Source organism: Quercus suber, unplaced genomic scaffold (assembly GCF_002906115.3).
Source record: "Quercus suber isolate HL8 unplaced genomic scaffold, Cork oak 2.0 scaffold_68, whole genome shotgun sequence".
Taxonomy (NCBI): domain Eukaryota; kingdom Viridiplantae; phylum Streptophyta; class Magnoliopsida; order Fagales; family Fagaceae; genus Quercus; species Quercus suber.
The window spans coordinates 545,691-563,490 of NW_027069533.1; the positions used below are offsets into that span (position 1 = coordinate 545,691).

At 33.3% G+C, this 17,800-nt stretch overlaps 2 protein-coding genes across 2 annotated transcripts; one reads left to right on the forward strand and one right to left on the reverse strand.

The window, feature by feature from the left end:
* The first annotated feature begins 1,272 nt into the window (after positions 1-1,272).
* Positions 1,273-2,078, forward strand: LOC112027089 (eukaryotic translation initiation factor 1A). Its single transcript, XM_024059756.2, has one exon. The coding sequence runs from the start codon at positions 1,417-1,419 to the stop codon at positions 1,852-1,854; it is 438 nt and encodes a 145-aa protein (XP_023915524.1). The 5' UTR covers positions 1,273-1,416; the 3' UTR covers positions 1,855-2,078.
* Positions 2,079-10,931: 8,853 nt separating this feature from the next.
* Positions 10,932-16,315, reverse strand: LOC112027085 (uncharacterized). Its single transcript, XM_024059754.2, has 2 exons — positions 15,463-16,315; positions 10,932-11,216 (listed from the first exon to the last, which is right to left on the reverse strand). The coding sequence occupies exon 1, from the start codon at positions 16,216-16,218 to the stop codon at positions 15,481-15,483; it is 738 nt and encodes a 245-aa protein (XP_023915522.1). The 5' UTR covers positions 16,219-16,315; the 3' UTR covers positions 10,932-11,216; positions 15,463-15,480.
* Between the last annotated feature and the right edge of the window lie 1,485 nt (positions 16,316-17,800).

Consider the following 17,800-nt stretch of genomic DNA (forward strand, 5'->3'; position numbering starts at 1 on the left):
CAGTGCTTAGAAGCTTTTGACAAGTCAAGGAAATACCATTTTTCATTTTTGTCCAACAATCTGCTAGCGTTCTTGATTGTTTGGCAACCTTTTGAACCCTACACCTGTACATCATCGCCAATAGCACGTAACCTTCCAGCAAAGTCCAGGAAAATTAAAAAAAATAAATAAAAAGAAGAAAGGAAAACTTCGTTTTAAATTCTCTCACTTTTGTATCTATCCAAGTTGGCTCTAGTAAAAAACTGATATACTCTTATTTTAATAAATAAATCCCGCCTTTTTACACCCCCCCCCCCCAAAAAAAATATTACTTAAGTTTACATATTATAAATGTAATAAATAAACTGTAAAATCTTAAAAAAAAAAAATCGATATTTTCAAGAATAACAAATTAAATCTTAAGATTCTACAAAATTAAAAATCAAACTATAAACCTATATTAAACTCTAAAATCAACCCTTTTTAAATGGTGATTAGAGAGAGAGAGAGAGAGAGAGAGAGAGAGAGAGAGAAATAAGAGAAAATATTTGTAACTTTTTTGAAAGTCTTATTTATTTATTTTAATTCAATAATTATAAATCTATATATATATATATATATTAAAAGTCAAATTTTAGAGAAAAAAATCAAATTAAAATCTAAATTGAGATAATTTCAAAATTTTTTAAAAATACCTCTAATCTAATTAAATAATCCTTATTTTAAAAAAAATTAAAAAAATTAGGTTAAAATTGTAATTCAACAAAATTTAAAACAAAAAAAAATGTTAAAAACTTTTTTTTAAAAAAAAATTAGCACACACTCTCTAATTTAATACATCGCACCAACATTTGATACATTTTTTTTTTCTAAAAATTAGCACATTGTAATTACTTTTGAAATTATAGAATTTTTATATCTTATATTCTAAAAGAAAATTGTTATATATATATATATATATATATTTTTATAATACTTTTATAATAAATTATAAGTGGTAGGTTATAATTGACTGTTATGGGTAGACAAAAAAATCATTTAAGTAGTAGATTCAATAATTTTTTTTTCTTTGAGAAACAAATAACAACTAAACATTTATAATTTATTATGAAAATATTATAAAATTCATGATTTCTGATTTTAAAATTTCAGAATTTATTTATTTATTTTTTTTGAGAAAGAGAATTTAATTTATTAGAAAGTAACAAATTTTAATATATAAATTTGGGCGAGATTTTATAAATAAAACCGTAGTCAGTAGTCGAAGACAGGCAGGCAGAGAAGCTAAGGGTAAAACCGGCAGTGGACAAAAAGGAAGCAACCTCAAATTCCATGACCTCACACAACACAACACAACACAACTAGAAAAATAAAAAAACTTCATTCCAACGCAACAACAGCAAGCAGAAGAAGAAGAAGAAGAAGCAAAGAAGAGGTATGCCGAAGAACAAGGGAAAGGGAGGAAAGAACAGGAAGAGAGGAAAGAACGAGGCAGACGACGAGAAACGCGAACTGGTGTTCAAGGAAGACGGACAAGAATACGCCCAAGTGCTTCGCATGTTAGGCAACGGTCGATGCGAGGCCATGTGCATCGACGGTTCCAAGCGCCTCTGCCACATCCGAGGAAAGATGCACAAAAAGGTTTGGATCGCTGCTGGGGACATCATCCTCGTTGGTCTCAGGGATTACCAGGATGACAAGGCCGATGTTATCCTCAAGTACATGCCTGATGAGGCTAGGCTCCTGAAAGCCTACGGTGAATTGCCTGAGACCACTAGGTTGAACGAAGGTATTGCTGGCGGCTTGGATGAGGAAGATGAAGCTGCTGGCGATGATTATATTGAGTTTGAGGATGAAGATATTGACAAGATCTGAGAGATTTCTGGCTTTCTCTTTATTTTTTTTCGTTTTGATCATCATTTCTGCTGCTCCTGCTGCTGTTGTATGATCATATCATCATCATCATCATCATCATCATATGTTGTAACCTTTTTATGTGTCATGTTTTAGACCCTAATAATAATATGGAGCCTGTGCTGTTCGGTTCTAATTTTAATTACTTGTTTTTTTATATATATAAAAGAAATCGTTTCGATTAATTGTTTGTTGATTTTTTTATTCGATAATTGGGGAAGGGGGGATTTGAATCTGGACGATTCGATTGAAAATACTAGGAAGTGCCAGTTGAGTTGAGCTACCACTCTTGGCTGCTGTTTTGGTTTTGATAGTCAATGAAGCTCGTTTAAGTATTGAAGGCAGTAAGATTATTTGTTCAGTTATTTACCCTTGCAATTTAGTGAATAGGAAGTGCTAGTTGAGCTACAACGCTTTTGGCTGTTGTTTTGATTTCTGATAATACTCAAATTGCAATTTGCAATTTGCAATTTGTTGTTAGTAGTGGCAGTGGGGAAGGGGGGATTTGAATCATGGACGACTAGGAAGTGCCAGTTGAGTTTAGCTACAAGGCTCTTGGCTGTTGTTTTGGTTTTGATAGTCAATGAAGCTCGTTTAAGTATTGAAGGCAGTAAGGTTATCTATTCAGTTATTTACCCTTGCAATTTAGCGAATAGGAAGTGCTAGTTGAGCTACAACGCTTTTGGCTGTTGTTTTGATTTCTGATGATACTCAAATTGCAATTGCTAATTGGTTGTTAGTAGTGGCAGTCAATGAAACTCATTTAAGTGTTGTGCAATTGAGCCTCAAAGGCAGTAAGGTTACTTATTCAGTTATTTGCTCTTGCAATTTAGCCATAATTAGTGGAATTTGAATGGCTAGGTTAAAAGGCTGAAGTCTTAGCAACTGGCTGGTAACTTCTTTGTGTTATTAACTATTCGTGGTAGCCCTTCCTGGTTGGTTTACAGGTGAGTATGTTTGGTTTAATAAATGTTTCTGCAATTGGAGTTGAATGTGTATCACATTTTGTTCTTCTTATCTTATTGTGCATCATGTAATCAGCCACTGCCATTGACTTAACTTGCAGGATTTTCACATTTTGATTTTGTGATCTCTTGAGTATTGTTTGTTTCACTCCTTCTTAAGCAACATGCCCCAAAGTTACAATTTTCCAAATAAATTTAGAATTTCAAGCCACTCTCTTGAGATATGGTCATATAGAGCTTAAAAGTTAGAATAAGTTACTTGTTCATTAGGATGGCATCTACGCTGTTGGAAGTACTATGTATGTTTTCTACTTATAGGAAAAAAAAGGTACTATGCGTGTTTTCTTCTGATATTTACTCTTTAACAATCTTGTAGAAAAATTTAGCCTTTGTCACTCTAAAGTGGGAGGTTCTCTTTTGGTTTTCTCCAAGTATTTTCTGCTCTTAAAGAAGGAAAAGCAAAAAATATGACTGCAAACTATACCCTATGGAATATCCATTCCCATGCACCAGTTCAATATAAAAGACAGACTTCATTTCATCTATCACTACCGAAAAATTAGAAAGGTTTTTGTGGACTATGGTCATAGCACTTCCTAGGAGAGACATGTTGATTAAAGTTGGAAGAATGTTGACTACTTTTTGATAAGAACTAACAAGAATTTTGAGTGTAAGATTATAAAGCAAAGCAGTGGTGGTTTCTTGCAGAGAGAGATGAGCTGAATCAGAGTCTGTTTAGGTTGGTGCCCTTTGATTCTTTGAATAATAGGTCTGGTAGAGGAATTCCATGAATGCTTGACAATTTCTACTCTTAAGGGAATGATGGAACCTGTGGTTTAATAGAGGTCTGTAGCACATATGCTGCTTGTTTTGCTGTGTTTTTTTGTGTTGTGGAACCGAATGTATAAAAATTGTTTTAAAGAATTATGAGAGAATTAATAATGGTGTAATTGGGTAGAGGAGATTTGTAAGCAGAATTTGGATACCGGACAGAATTTAAATTCGTATCAAATAAAATTCCTTGTTTGGGTGAATCATGAAAGGAAATTTCAAAACTCATGGGGCAGTTTTAGACAGAATTTGAGACGGGTAAGTTCCACATAAAAATTCCTGGTTTCTCCCTCTTTCTTCTGTCAAAGTTCAAACCCTCAACCAAATTAATTTTTGTCCCTTTCTCCATTTCATTCACCTCCACCTCTCTCAAACTTAATCTAAAATTTCCTCATCCCTGCCCCAATTTAAAATCCATTACAAAACCCATTTCTACTCATCCACCCTTGTCAGATTCTATGTCTTTCCCACCTTGTCCTCTTCTGCAACACAACCATCATAAGCACAGCTTGACTTTGGTTTCAGCTGGTGGAGGTGGAGGTGGAGATGGAGGTCTAGTCCTTCGAAATTTTCCTTATTCAAGTTGGGTTGCCAGCAGTTCATCGGAGAAAGTTCATGGGTTCTAGATTGGATGCTAAGTTGAGGAAGCTAAGGCTGAGTCTGAAGCAAGAATTGTTTGTCTAATGAGAAATTGTTTGATAATTAATTCATTGCGACGTCACCTGAGGTTTGCTATTTAAATCTCAACCAATTTTTGCTGGGATGTTACCCCATTCTTGTGATAGATCATAAGCTTTTTCAAGAAATTCTTGGACCTAGCCTAGTATGATGTCTCCACGATTTGGGTTGAAGAGTATGTATGTATTTTCAACAAGTAATCTTTGACTTTGGGTGGGTGCAGACATGGATGTTTGGGACCTTCTGGGTATATATTTGGGCGCTGATTGATTTCGTATCATAGTTTGTCTTCCCAGATAAGATATGATAGTAGATGGGATAAGTATTTTTCATTTCTCAGTTTTTAGCGATGGATATTAAAATTTATTTGTATATATATTGACAAAGAAACAAGATTCAATTATATAACGAGGCAACATCACATTCAGTAGCATCCTTCCTGATCACATGCAGAAATTGATCAGGTAAAGACAGTAGTCACAGTACATCAACAAAACCATTCTAGTTATTAACCAAACCCTGGTTTGCTAGAACATGGGAAGCTTCATTAGCCTCTCTTCTTGCCCACTTGAATTTTACTTGGTCCATCTCTTTTGCCATTTCCAGAACATCCTCTAGCACAATTCTCAGTTCCCATCGTTCTATATGATCATATTCCCAGGTTGTGGCTTTTCAGAGTGCATCAAAGCATATCTTTGGGTCTCTCTCCCCTTTTAGCTTTCTTAACTTCAGCAATTGAGCCATTGACATTGCCCATCTTGTGGTCTTTGCCTCAGCTAAATTTACTAAGGTTTTGACTTCCAGTTTAGTGCCAGCAGCAACTACATATCCCCCACAATCTCTTCTTACTACAGCATCACAATTAATTGTGAAAGAGCCAAGGGAGGTGCTTGCCACTGAGTTATTTACCCGTCTTCTGTTGATCTGAAATTGCAATATGCTCCTGAAATTTCTTGTCTATCACAGCTAGCATGACATCGATATTGACTTCAGCCTGCTGAAACATTACTTTGTTACTGATGCTCCAAATTTGTTCCCAAATAATTGCTTTCATGGTCTGGAACTGAACTGCAGGGATCTCATTAGGAATCAGAGCAGTAGGTGGCTCGACAACCCATGCACTAGTTGCAAGATTGACACTGTAGGCCAGTAGCCGATTTATAAGCTCCATCTTCCCCCAAACCACAAAGTTTTCACCACTACGCATTCTTATGCAAACTAGATTCTTCTCCACATTTGCATAAAGGGCATTTGGCATCAAGTTCTTGTCCCAACTCTTGTAACCTACATTTAGTAGGCAGAATGTTTTGAAACCTACATTTAGTAGGCAGAATGTTTTGAACTATTCTCTATAGTAGTGTTTTGTTATCTTTCATGTATTTTCAAACTCCATAGCTTTCTCCACACTGATCTTTCTGTACTGCACAACACACTTTGTTGCAAAAAAAATGCTGGAACTCTTTATGAACTTCCTTTGTGCATTTGCTATCCACAGCAATTTATCTGGTTTGTCTTTCATTGAGAGGAACCTTCCTAATGGCACAGATTGATGTATCATTAAATAGTTTCTTGTGACTTCACTAAGTCCCACTCTCCTTTCATGGAATCAATTAGTTGAATTTGATTGACTACTAAGGGCTGTTGAGCCACTAAGTTGTGTCTCTAGGAGTTTTCTTTATTTAGAACTTACCTAAACTTTTCAATTCCCCGAAAAATAGTGGGATTTCTTTGTCCATGTAATATTCAATCCATATAATGAAATTAGTATTTGATGGGACTTTAAATGATGGGATCCCATTCTTTTATAATTTCTATGTAAAAATCAAACTTCCCATCCAAACAGAACATGATAGCATTGAACAAAGTGGAAATTATATACTACATAACAAAAATTGGGCTTAGAAGCCGTGGTTGCGCCAAGTGACTGCATTATATTATAGAATTTTTTTTTGATTTTTAGATTTTTTTTTTTAAATATATAAATTTTCTTCTCCTATAATTTCTGAGTTGATAAAAATCTTAATTTGATTACAATCCAAATTCTTCATCTTATTCATGTAATCCTTATTTTGTACGTGTAGTGGATTATAAAAAATGCAGCAACTTTCTTATTTTTTAATTACTACACTACACATACAAAGAAAACATTTATATATATATATATATATATATAAATGGTCTAATGAATCTTAAACTGCAGCAACGTAGACTACACTAAAAAAAAAGAGGTCTAATACATTTTAAATTGCAGAAACATAGAGACATAGTGTAATCTAATTCTTATTTTTTAATTACTACACTAAAAAAGGTCTAATCCATATTGCAGAATTTTTTTAGATTTTTTTTTTTTAAGATATAAAATGATAAGACATGTAAAAAAAGGAAAAAAAACCCTTAGAAACATGGATAAGATAAGTAATTTACTTATATTAGGATCGTATAACCATTAGTATTTTATTTAAAATTAAAAATTAAAAATTATAGATAAAAAATAAATTTAGAAAAAAAATACACGTTGTTGATAAGAATTTCACATAGAATTGATGTTTCTTTAATTCCAAACTATCTAATAATTTCTCTTATAATTTAACTTCAATATAATTTGAAATTCTATGTCTAATTGAACTCTCCCAAGTCCTAACTTCCAAGTTTTTTGGATAAATATGCATCCTAATAATTGTGATTTTTTTTAATACATATCTTATTCCTAATAATTTTATTTCTCTTATAATTCCTAAATTGATTAGAAATCTAGAAATTGAAAATTCTCTATATATACAGGTTTTTTTTAGTGTATTCTTATATATTTATATGCACAACTTCATCATTTATGTCTTCTTTCTTTCTCTTCTTCTTCTTCTTCTTCTTCTTTTATATATATATATATATATATAAATTTTTTGGAGATAGAAACACTACTTATTGTTCTAATCAATTTTTCCACACTATTACAAGTATGTTTCTATTTTCGTTTTAAAGTTATTAAAGATCTTTCTTCCAAAGTTGTTTTAAGAAACTCTTTTATGGTCTTGAAAAAGATTGACAAAGGAATTAAAACTAATGTAATTAACGTACTTCTTGATCCCATCCTGCCCTTTATCCAAAAGAAATCGATTTCCCCTATAAGGTCACTATCTTACAGGATACTAATAAAGAAAGAATACATGGAACTAAAAGAAGTTTGTCATTTTTAGAGATAGAAATATCATTTGTTCACCAATTAACAAATAAGGACATAAAAAAGGTTAAACAAGACATAGAGACAGAGATTCGTTCTTATTCTTCTGTTACTCTTCTGCATAGATACCAACATATAATCCAAATAATAGTCCAAACACTTTATGAAAAAGAATTCAATACAAAAGATTGGACTATGCTTATAAGTCAATATGATTGGACTGAACGAACTGATAGTTTGACAAATGTACCAAACAAAATTATAATAGATGGCAGTCTTGCACTCTTTGTAGTAATCTCAATTACTCATGTAACAAATGTTTTAATAAAAGAAGTCTTGACAGATTCCCCTTTACTAATCATTAAAGAAGATATTAATTGTGGTAATTTCTTGAGTAAAGATAGATTTAATTTCTTGACAGACATAATTAATTATAAGTCTCTGACAGATTTTCCCCAGACTAATTTAGCAGTTGGTACAACTTTATTTTATGGAAAAACTTTATTTCACATATTTTCACAGAATGAGTTATATAGTAATACAAACATAACAGATAGAATCATGGTAGAGTTTATAAAGTTTTTGAATTCCAATCCCTCTAACATTGACTACTCTTATACCACTACTTAGCAAGAGCACAAAGGTGTACAGAAAAGAGTTTGTCTTATTATATATGATTTAAATCTTAAAAATGACTTTCTTATAAAACATTTTAAAAGGACTTTACAAAAAGACATTGAGAGAATAGTTTTTGAAATAAATCTTACAAAAGCTTTGCAAGAAAATATTTATTCCCAAATCATACTTCAAAACATAATCTTTTTCCTAAAACTCATTTGCAGACTACTATGAGTAAAAGAACCTCCTAGGCAAATATGAAAGGAAAGGGCAAGGCACCAGCGGTGCAACCCAAATTGTTTTGCTTGTAGTAGAATATTTTATCAAAGCCACCATCCACTTTATTACAAGTATGTTTATTCTCTTTATTTTTGTTTTCTATGGTTCCGTTTATGAGTCATAAAGTCAATTTTAAATCCATGAAATTCATTATATAAGCCTATATAAATATTTCACATTTATGTTTTGTCATTAGTTATTATTTGAGTTGGTTTTGTTTGTAGTAGAATACTTTATCAAAGCCACCATCCATGTTATTATAGGTGTATGTTTCTCTTCTTCTTTATTTTTGTGTTTATGTTTTTTAATTTATGGTTTTTCTTATGAGTCATTAAAAGCATGAAATATATTATATAAACCTCTATAAATATTTTACCTTCTTCTATAAATATTTCACCTTCATGATTTTTCTACATCAATTATTATTTGAGTTAAACTTAAAGGTATGGAGATTTATCCTTTTATTGTTATACTATTCTTCCTTTTTATCCTACAAAAATATGTTTAATTTTTTTCTTCTTCTTTTGTTTGGTTTTGCATTTATGAATTATTTGTACTCATCTCCCCCCCCCCCCCCCTCTCATAGGCTTTATCTAAATTTTGTATTTCCTCCTACAACAAGGGTTTCATCTTTTTTATTTCTAGGTTGCATTTGAGTTATGCTTATCCGTGCATTATTAGATTAAATTAATTTTCTTGAATAGTAAAATTTTTATGTTACTATTTTTCATTTTTATTTTTGTTGTTAGTAATATTATACATGTGCGCTACAAAATTGTCATTATAAGACAACCGATAAGTTAGAAGAGAATTATGTTTATTTTTTTGGCAAATGAAATACCTTTGGTTAAGTTTCCATAGGTTTTTAATTATTAAATTAAGGAATTTTTTTCATATAAATATGATGTGTGATTTCTTGATAATTTTAAGAAAAATAATTTATATGCAATTTATATAATCTAGATTCAAGAAATTAATAATTTATTATTTCTCAATAAAATTATACTAAAAGTTTTTAATTAAAACTGTACAAGGCATGGACATAATACTAGTATTTAATATTTTCTAACTATCTGGTGCATGTGCATTCCACTAGTTAACGACTAGTGAATTTACCATCTAATACATGACTTATGGGTCACATAATATTAAATTAACTTTAAAGGAGAAAGGCCCATCACAATAGCTCGCAATTGGGGCCTCTACTTGTCATTGATGCATTGCAACCCATCCAAGTCAATGGGGCTTCTTTTTTCTTTTTTCTTTTTAATTTCCTTTTCTGTTTGCAAAGTTAATTCGGCTTTGGAATTTTAAAGTGCCTACTTTGCTACATAATATTAAATTAATTTTAAAGGAGAAAGGCCCATCACAATAGTTTGCAATTGGGGCCTCTACATGTCATTGATGCATTGCAACCCATCCAAGTCAATTGGGCTTTTTTTCTTTTTTTCTTTTAATTTCCTTTTTTATTTGCAAAGTCAATTTGGCTTTGGAATTTTAAAGTGCCTACTTTGCTACTTCTAAGGTAGTATTTAAATACATATTCCAACTTCATGGGTAGTAGGTACAATTTAAATTAATTTTAGCATAAATTACATTCTAAATCCTATATTTTAAGGTGATTTCAAATTAAATATTACTATATAATTAACAATTTCTAATTATTCTGTAAAGTTTCACTAATTTCAAATTAAACAATATAGTTTCACTAATTTCAAATGGTTCACAAATTTCAAAACAAATTATCTACCTTAAAATCATATAAAATTAAACTCTAAATTCTAAAATTTTAGGGCTAGATTCAAAGGCTAAAATTTTCAGTTTGATTTAGGTATTTAATTTGATACAATTTTGAAAATACGAAGTTCAATTTGAAACTTACTGAACTATAGAATTTAATTTATAACAATCTTAAAATTTATCTTCTAATTTTAAATTCTGAAAACTTTAAATTTTTTACTTTAAAACCCTCTAATAAATTATAGAGTTTAAACTTTAAAATATAATTTACCTTCAATTTTTAAGCAGCCTTCATATTTGCATAAATTTTTTTAATCGTGTATATATATATATATATTTTTAAATATCGAAAGTTTGTGCCAATCGTGGGCCACTACACTTAGATTATTGATTATTCAAACCTACAAAAAGTGTGGCACCTGCCAGCCAATTATCTGTAACTGGAATGATATGCAAACTAGAAGTCTAAAATGACTATACCACAAGCTATTTCATTACATTTCAATCCATTACAGTATAAACAAAGTTTAGCTATAAACCAATTTGGAACTACCTCTTCTAACCTACTATGTGGTGAATTATTATAAGATTATTCAAGTGTATTATTTAAACAATTCACATTACTCATTAATGAAGTCATGTAATTAAATTACACATGGACACATAGTTGGTTGGAGGAAAATTACTCCAATTGGTTTGAAGCTTAACTTTTTTCTAACCATATTGTTCAAGCAGTTTGCAATATTGGATTGAATCAAAATAAATCATGATGGATTTGAACAACATGTAAAATCCACTAATTGGGCAAAAAAAGACACTAGTTATCAGAAACCATACATATGCTTTGACCATCAAAAGCCACCCAAACAAACAGGTTATAATTACCAGAACATGTAGTCCTAAATTCAGCAATATTATTGCACCAGTCAATTGGTCCTTGGTCTCCCACCTGAACCCAAAAATACAGGTCCTTGACTTCCAGTTGCCGCTTGTGAAACAGTTGAAGTTCTTCAGGCTTAAAAACATAGCTCCATCTGCAGCACAAGGGATAGCATAAGAAATTTTATCAAACGAATTACAATTATGAGACAGGAAATAAAACATCGGCAACTGCCCTTGCACCCACCCCCTCCCCCCAAAAAATAATAAATATTCAATCTTGGTCTAGTACCATTGTCATAGCATCACCACATCGGGAGGCAGGCACGCACGCGAGGAGGGTGGGATTAGAAAGAACACAAAGGCTAAAGCAGATGCATAACAGACACAGATCATATGTGTATTACGCAACAAAAGTAGCAATCTAGCATCTCCTTTGGTGCTTCTCAAAGATTTTACTTACCCTTAAGAGTCCAAAAGATTTAACACAATCACAATTGAAAAACTGAAAAGTACTTAAAAATAAATAAATAAAATAGAGAGAGAGAGAGAGAAGATCAATTTGTTTCAAGCAAAACAGTAAGCTTTATCGTACAATTTCAAAGAAAACTAGCATGATCCCTAGTTTCTGCTAAATTCAACTAAGCTTAATACCTAGTTTCAATGCTTTAGTAATTAAAATCTATAAATATTAGCACTATCCTATCCCTCTTTAGCTCGATAACAACTCAAATTGCAAGCCAATGCACAGTGGAGAAGCAAGTGATCAACCAATTTCCCATCCCAATGGCACATGTAACAACACATTACAGAGAGAAACTACGCTTTATTTACTTTCTTAAAATCTAAATTGACCATAACAAGTTCTAGTCAAAAAGAAATTATCACAAAACACTACCAAAACGACTAGAACCATCACCACCCCCCACCCCCCAAAGCCCCACAACAAAAAAAAGAGAAGAGAAGAAGTTAAATTCATTTCAGAGACAGTATAATCTGTTAGGTTTCCAAAGCACAACTAGGTTTTAAAAATATTTAAACTATAGCTTCACTTGGTTTCTAAGATAATAATATAGGAAGAAAGAAAACAGCTACAAATGTACAAAATCCAATGCTCAATTTTGTGTAATACAACTATTTATTAGTTTAATTTAACTATTCTACCAATTTTACTCTCATTCTGTTCCCTCAGCTCCCCGCCCTCCCCCACCCCCACCCCCACCTCTCCTGCCCACCACACCCCCCCCCCCCCCCCAAAAAAAAAAAAAAAAACACAAATGTTTAGCCACTAACATCTAAGACTTTCTCATCAATAAAACAAATCAATTACAAACATAACAAACCAATATCTTAAAGCACAAAAAAGGGAATTCTATAAGTGAATATTTTTTATTAAAAAATAAATTAATTTCCTCCAAAATTTTGAGTGCCCAAATTGTAAAAAAAAAAAACACTTAGAAAAATACATATGCTATAAAAAAATTTCAAAACTTTGACCCCACCCAAGCACCAGCGTGGCTATGCCACTGATTACAAATCAAAGCCCATTTCACAACATCGTGGGCAGCAAAGTTACCTTCCCTAGCAGCCTAGCTACATAAAAGGTTGACCAAAAATAGTCCATGTGGCCTATGAACAATCAAAGTAGTCCATCTACACCCCCCCACCAAAAAAATAAAACAATGTAGCAGCAATAACATTTCACCAAAACATATTGCCTTCCTCTACAAACCTCCATAAACACTTAACCAATATGGCTTGGTTAAAAGTGTTTAGTTTCCTCCAACCCTCCGTTTTTTATCAGGGAGAAAACCCTATTCCAATCCACCAAATGTTATTTAAATTTGCCATCCCCTCACCCCTTTGCATGTACCCTCATATTATTTTTTTTTGGTAGAAAAAAGGGGGGGGGGGGGTATGTGGTGTGTAAAAAGTAAATTTATCAAGCAACATATTATGCCCAAGAAACAATTTCACATGAATTTTCATTATGTTAAGAGATAAGTATCCAATACCCATACATACAATAGAATCACAATTACATGGGATTAGACAACTGACCAAAGGACTATCTCAGTTTAAAAGCCTTACTAAAAGTATTAGAGAACAAAGCCACGAGAGAGAGAGAGAGAGAGAGAGAGAGAGAGAGAGAAGAACCAAAAGCCTTCATCTCACAGCATGTCAGGCAATTCCATTCCCCCAACCCCTCCTTCCCTTCCAAAAAAAGAATAGTACGCATTATGTTTCTGTCCTTAGTGAAAATGATCCCCAGCTGGCTAATTTGTTTGGATATTTACGTAAAATATATTGCATTACAGTCAGATAACAACTGACATGCTTCATTGTTGTTGTAGACTACGGTTCTACATGGAAGCGTTCTTTTGAAATATAAGTTAAGGTAAAAAGGAACTTCAACAAGCAGCATACCATGCCCAAGAAGCAATTCCAGGTGAATTTTAGTATTACAGTGTTTTAGCAATTTGGTAGCAACTGACTTGATCCATTATTGTAGAACTACAGTTCCAGTTGTGAGCTTCTCTTTGAATATAGATTAACTCAAGGCAGTGCTAATTTTCTCTTTCTTTTTTTCCTCTTTTTTTTTTTTGGTGGGGGGTGGGGGGAGGACTTCAACAAGCAAGATAGCATGCCCAAGAAGCAATTTCACATGAATTTTCATTTTTTAAAGAGCTCGAGTATCAAATAATTATACAGACAATAGAATCACAATTTAATGAATCTTTTGGGTTCTCAACTGACCAAAGCACCATCTCAGTTGAACAGCCTCACTGAAAAAATTCAACAAATAGCTGACAAGAACTGTTTACAAACACACACACACACACACACACACACACACACACAATGAGTCTTGAAAAAAATGAACCAAAAGCTTTTATCTCACAGCATGTCACAAGAAACAAAGGCAATTCTCTTTTAAAAAAACCATGCTTCTGTCCTCAATTTAAATGATCCCAAGCTTAATACTTTTTTGTTTTGCACATATCATATAAAAAAACCTGTGGTACAATACAGTCAAATAACAACTGACATGCTCCGTTGTTGTGTAATGACGGCTCTAATTGTGAGCTTCTCATTGAATATAGATTAACTCAAGGCAGTGTCAAATTTTATTTATATATAGTTAAAACTTAAAATAACTTTCACAAGAAACACATCATGCCCAGGAAGCAATTTGACATGAACTTCATTTGTTGAGTGCCTGGGTACACACAATTAAAGGATATGCTTAGTTGGACAATTACATGAAGCTTTTTGGTTCCCAAATAATTAAAGAAAAATTCTTAGTTGAACAGCCTCACTGAAAATACTGGACAACTAATCCAAAAGAACTGTTTACAAGGATACGCACACGCACAGGCTGGGGGGAAGGGGGGGGGGGTGGTGACAAATAAAATCTTTTACTTCATATGTTATAAGAAACAAGGGCAATTCTATTCAGAAATAATTATAACAAGAACCACTGTACTAATCACGTCATGATTCTGTCCTTGGTGAAATTATTTCAAGCTGATCACTGATTTATTTGGATGACATAAATTGTATTGCAGTATAGTCATATAACAATTCACATGCTCTATTTATGTATATCTACAGTTTGACTTTTGAGCTTCTCTTTGAAAATAATAGATTAACTCAAGGCAATGTTAATTTTCTTTCCTTTCTTTCTTTTCTTTGTTTTTTTTTTTTTGGGGGGGGGGGGGGGGGGTGGCGGCGTGGGTAATGAAAGCTAAACTCTTGGGCTTGGAATTACCATACTTTCCAGTAAACCAACCTGGTGTTTCCCATAATTTATGTCCTAATTCCATCCCTAAGTTGGGTAAACAAAGGGTCCTAAGCAAAGTATCAAAAACATGTTTCCATTGGAGGCAGCAATGGAGAGAAGCTTTGATACTTAGATGGGTAAACAAGGGGTCCTAATCAGAGTTTCAAATCCTGTGCTGCAATGTATGTACTGTAACTTTTCTATTCTATTTGGTTGCAAAATCCTTAGACCTTTCAAAGCATTTAAACTCAGGATATGAATTATGTGCCTGCCAAGATTTATGTACAAATTCCTGCTCCTATAATAATGGGATGGAGAGTGAGATTGTGGGTTCAAGACTAACCACTTGGTAACATTGTTAACACTCAAAACAACTTTGAAATTGTACTAAATTTAACAGGGCAACTATTTTATGAGTGGACTATAATATACAACCCTAAAATTTCAGCTCAAACATTCCCAGCAAGACTTTGTTGAATTTTGGTTATTTCATTTGTCTATCAATCAAACCTTAAAACTCCCAGTAAAATTCACACATACCCTTGAAAAAGCCACCAATGCCATAAACTTAAATAAATATCAAACATTAAAAAACAAAATAAATAAATAAATAAAACCTGGGAATTGAGATAATCTCATCTCATCTTCTCCTTGCCACTGCTCTTCTTGGCGGCTTCCATGACCTTATCAATGTACCCTTCAATCGGTGGAGTCAATGTGGCCATGAACCGATTGGCGGGGAACGGAGTAAGGTCCGGTACCAATGCAGCAGCTCTAAGCTCCTCCGGCAGCGCCTCAATGGCCTCTTTCTTCAACCTAAGAATGGTAGACTCAGCGGCCTGCCTCGCGCGATGCCTCCTCATCAAAACCCGACTATACTCCTTGGCCAACCGCTTGCCATCCTCAGCAGTGAGCTCATATTTGGGAACCAAATCAGCATCCACAATCCCAAGCGAAATGAGATCCAAGCCGGGTGTCCCCATGATCTCCTGAAACACTTCCTTATCCTTCTTGGAAGCCTTCTTGCTGTTCTGCTTCTTCAAGATATCGAGCTCGCGCTGGCGCTCTTTGCTGATGAGTCCCAATTTCTCTCTCTGAGCTTCGCGGGCTCTTTCTCTGGGGTTTAAGTAGCGAATTGGAGTGGGAGCGTTAAGACATAGTTGCTCCAATCGGTCTTGTCTCTCGAAACCTTTTCCGGGTTTGGGTGATTCAGTAGCGATGGTGCCTTTTTTGGTGTTGGTTCTTGTTCGCTTCAAGAGTTGGCCTGATTTCATTTTGTCCTTTCCCTTTGCGGTTTTGCTGACGCCGCATTTTTGGAGGAATTGGTGGCTCGATGATGATGTTAGGGAGTTGGGTTTTAGGATTCGAAACATGATCAGGAGAGGAGAGAGCAAGGAATTGTTTTTGGTTTTGGTGGTAGTGAGTTTCTCTGATGAGTCTTGAGATTTTAGGAAGAAGGAAAAGGGTTTTAGCTTTAAGCCAAAATGCCAAAATACTCTTTTACCCCAAAATTTTCAGCAAAATACTTATATTCTAAAACTATATAATAAAATACCTTTATTTTAAAACTCAATTTTTTAAAAATCAAATTTTAGTAAAGAACTCAAGTTCCTTGAAAAATTTCAAATGGAACTCGAGTTTCATAATTTTTTTTTAAAAAAGTTTGATTGCCTATAATTCGATTTTCTACAAATCGAGTTTTATATTGAAACTTGATTTTTAGAAAATCAAGTTTCAAAATATGAGCATATCGCTAGATAGTATCAGAACAAGGACATTTTGCTGAAATTTTTGGGCAAAATAAGTATTTTGCCATTTTTGCCTTTAGCTTTAGGCCTGCCCCACGTAATTCCCAATTTAACCCCGCATCAATTTAAATAAGTCCAATTCACACACACACAAAGCTAAGGGCATGTTTGTTTGGAAGTGAATCAAGGTGGATGGAAATTTTGAAGAGAAAATGAGAATGAAAACTTTTTTGGAGTGTATTTGGTTGGAGAGAGAAGAAGAAAAAAAAATGGTAGGGCCCAGGTGTTTTCTTCCCAATCCCACCAAAATATTTTCTCCCTAAAAAAAAAAAAAAACCCTAAGAAGAATCCTCAAGCAAAGGAAACTCATTCAAAGTCCTGGACTTTCAATGTGAGAATAGAATGAAGGCTCCCAACGGAACTTCACTCAACTAAGATAACTCCACACAACCTTCGTTTCAAAGTTTCAACCCACCAAAACTTCTGTCAAACATCATGTTATACCAAATCCCACACCAAAAAAACCCAACTCTCGGCTATTTACCTAGCCCGCCGCCAGCACAAACTCATCGTTGGCGGGCTTAAAGCATCAAACCCAACGCTTAAAATCGCATCATACTCTGCTTTTATCCGAGCTTCTTGTAGTTTTTAACTTTTTGGGGTCCGTTTGGTTGGAGGAGTGGAAAAGTAGGAGGATAGAAATAGTGGGAGGATGGAAAGTGGGAGGATAGAAAAAATTTTATTTTCTCTTCTTTTTGTTTGGTTGAGAGTGGAAAAGTGGAAGCATGGAAAAAATGAGTTTGAATAAATTTACTCATATACCCTTATTAAAGAATGATGCTCAATTAAAACAAAAAAAGTGACAAAGAACCACCAAAAAAAAAAAAAAACCCAAATTTATTAAAAAAAATCATGTCCAAAAAAAAAAAAGGCAACGTAACTACCTAGGAAAAAAAGAAAGAAAGAAAGAGGCACGCTAGGCCCTAGAAAATCAAAAGAAACAAAAAGAATAGGAAAACAAATACGAAAAAGGGCAACAGTACTGCCCAGTGAAAAAAAAAAAAAAAAAAAGGCAACGTATTGCCCAGTGGAGAAGAAAAAAATAATAATAAAGGCAACTTGAAGAATGTACACATGGGCATTTTTGTCAATTAAGAAAAAATTCACCTCCACTTAGTTGTTGTTGTTGTTTTTTTTTTTTTTTTTT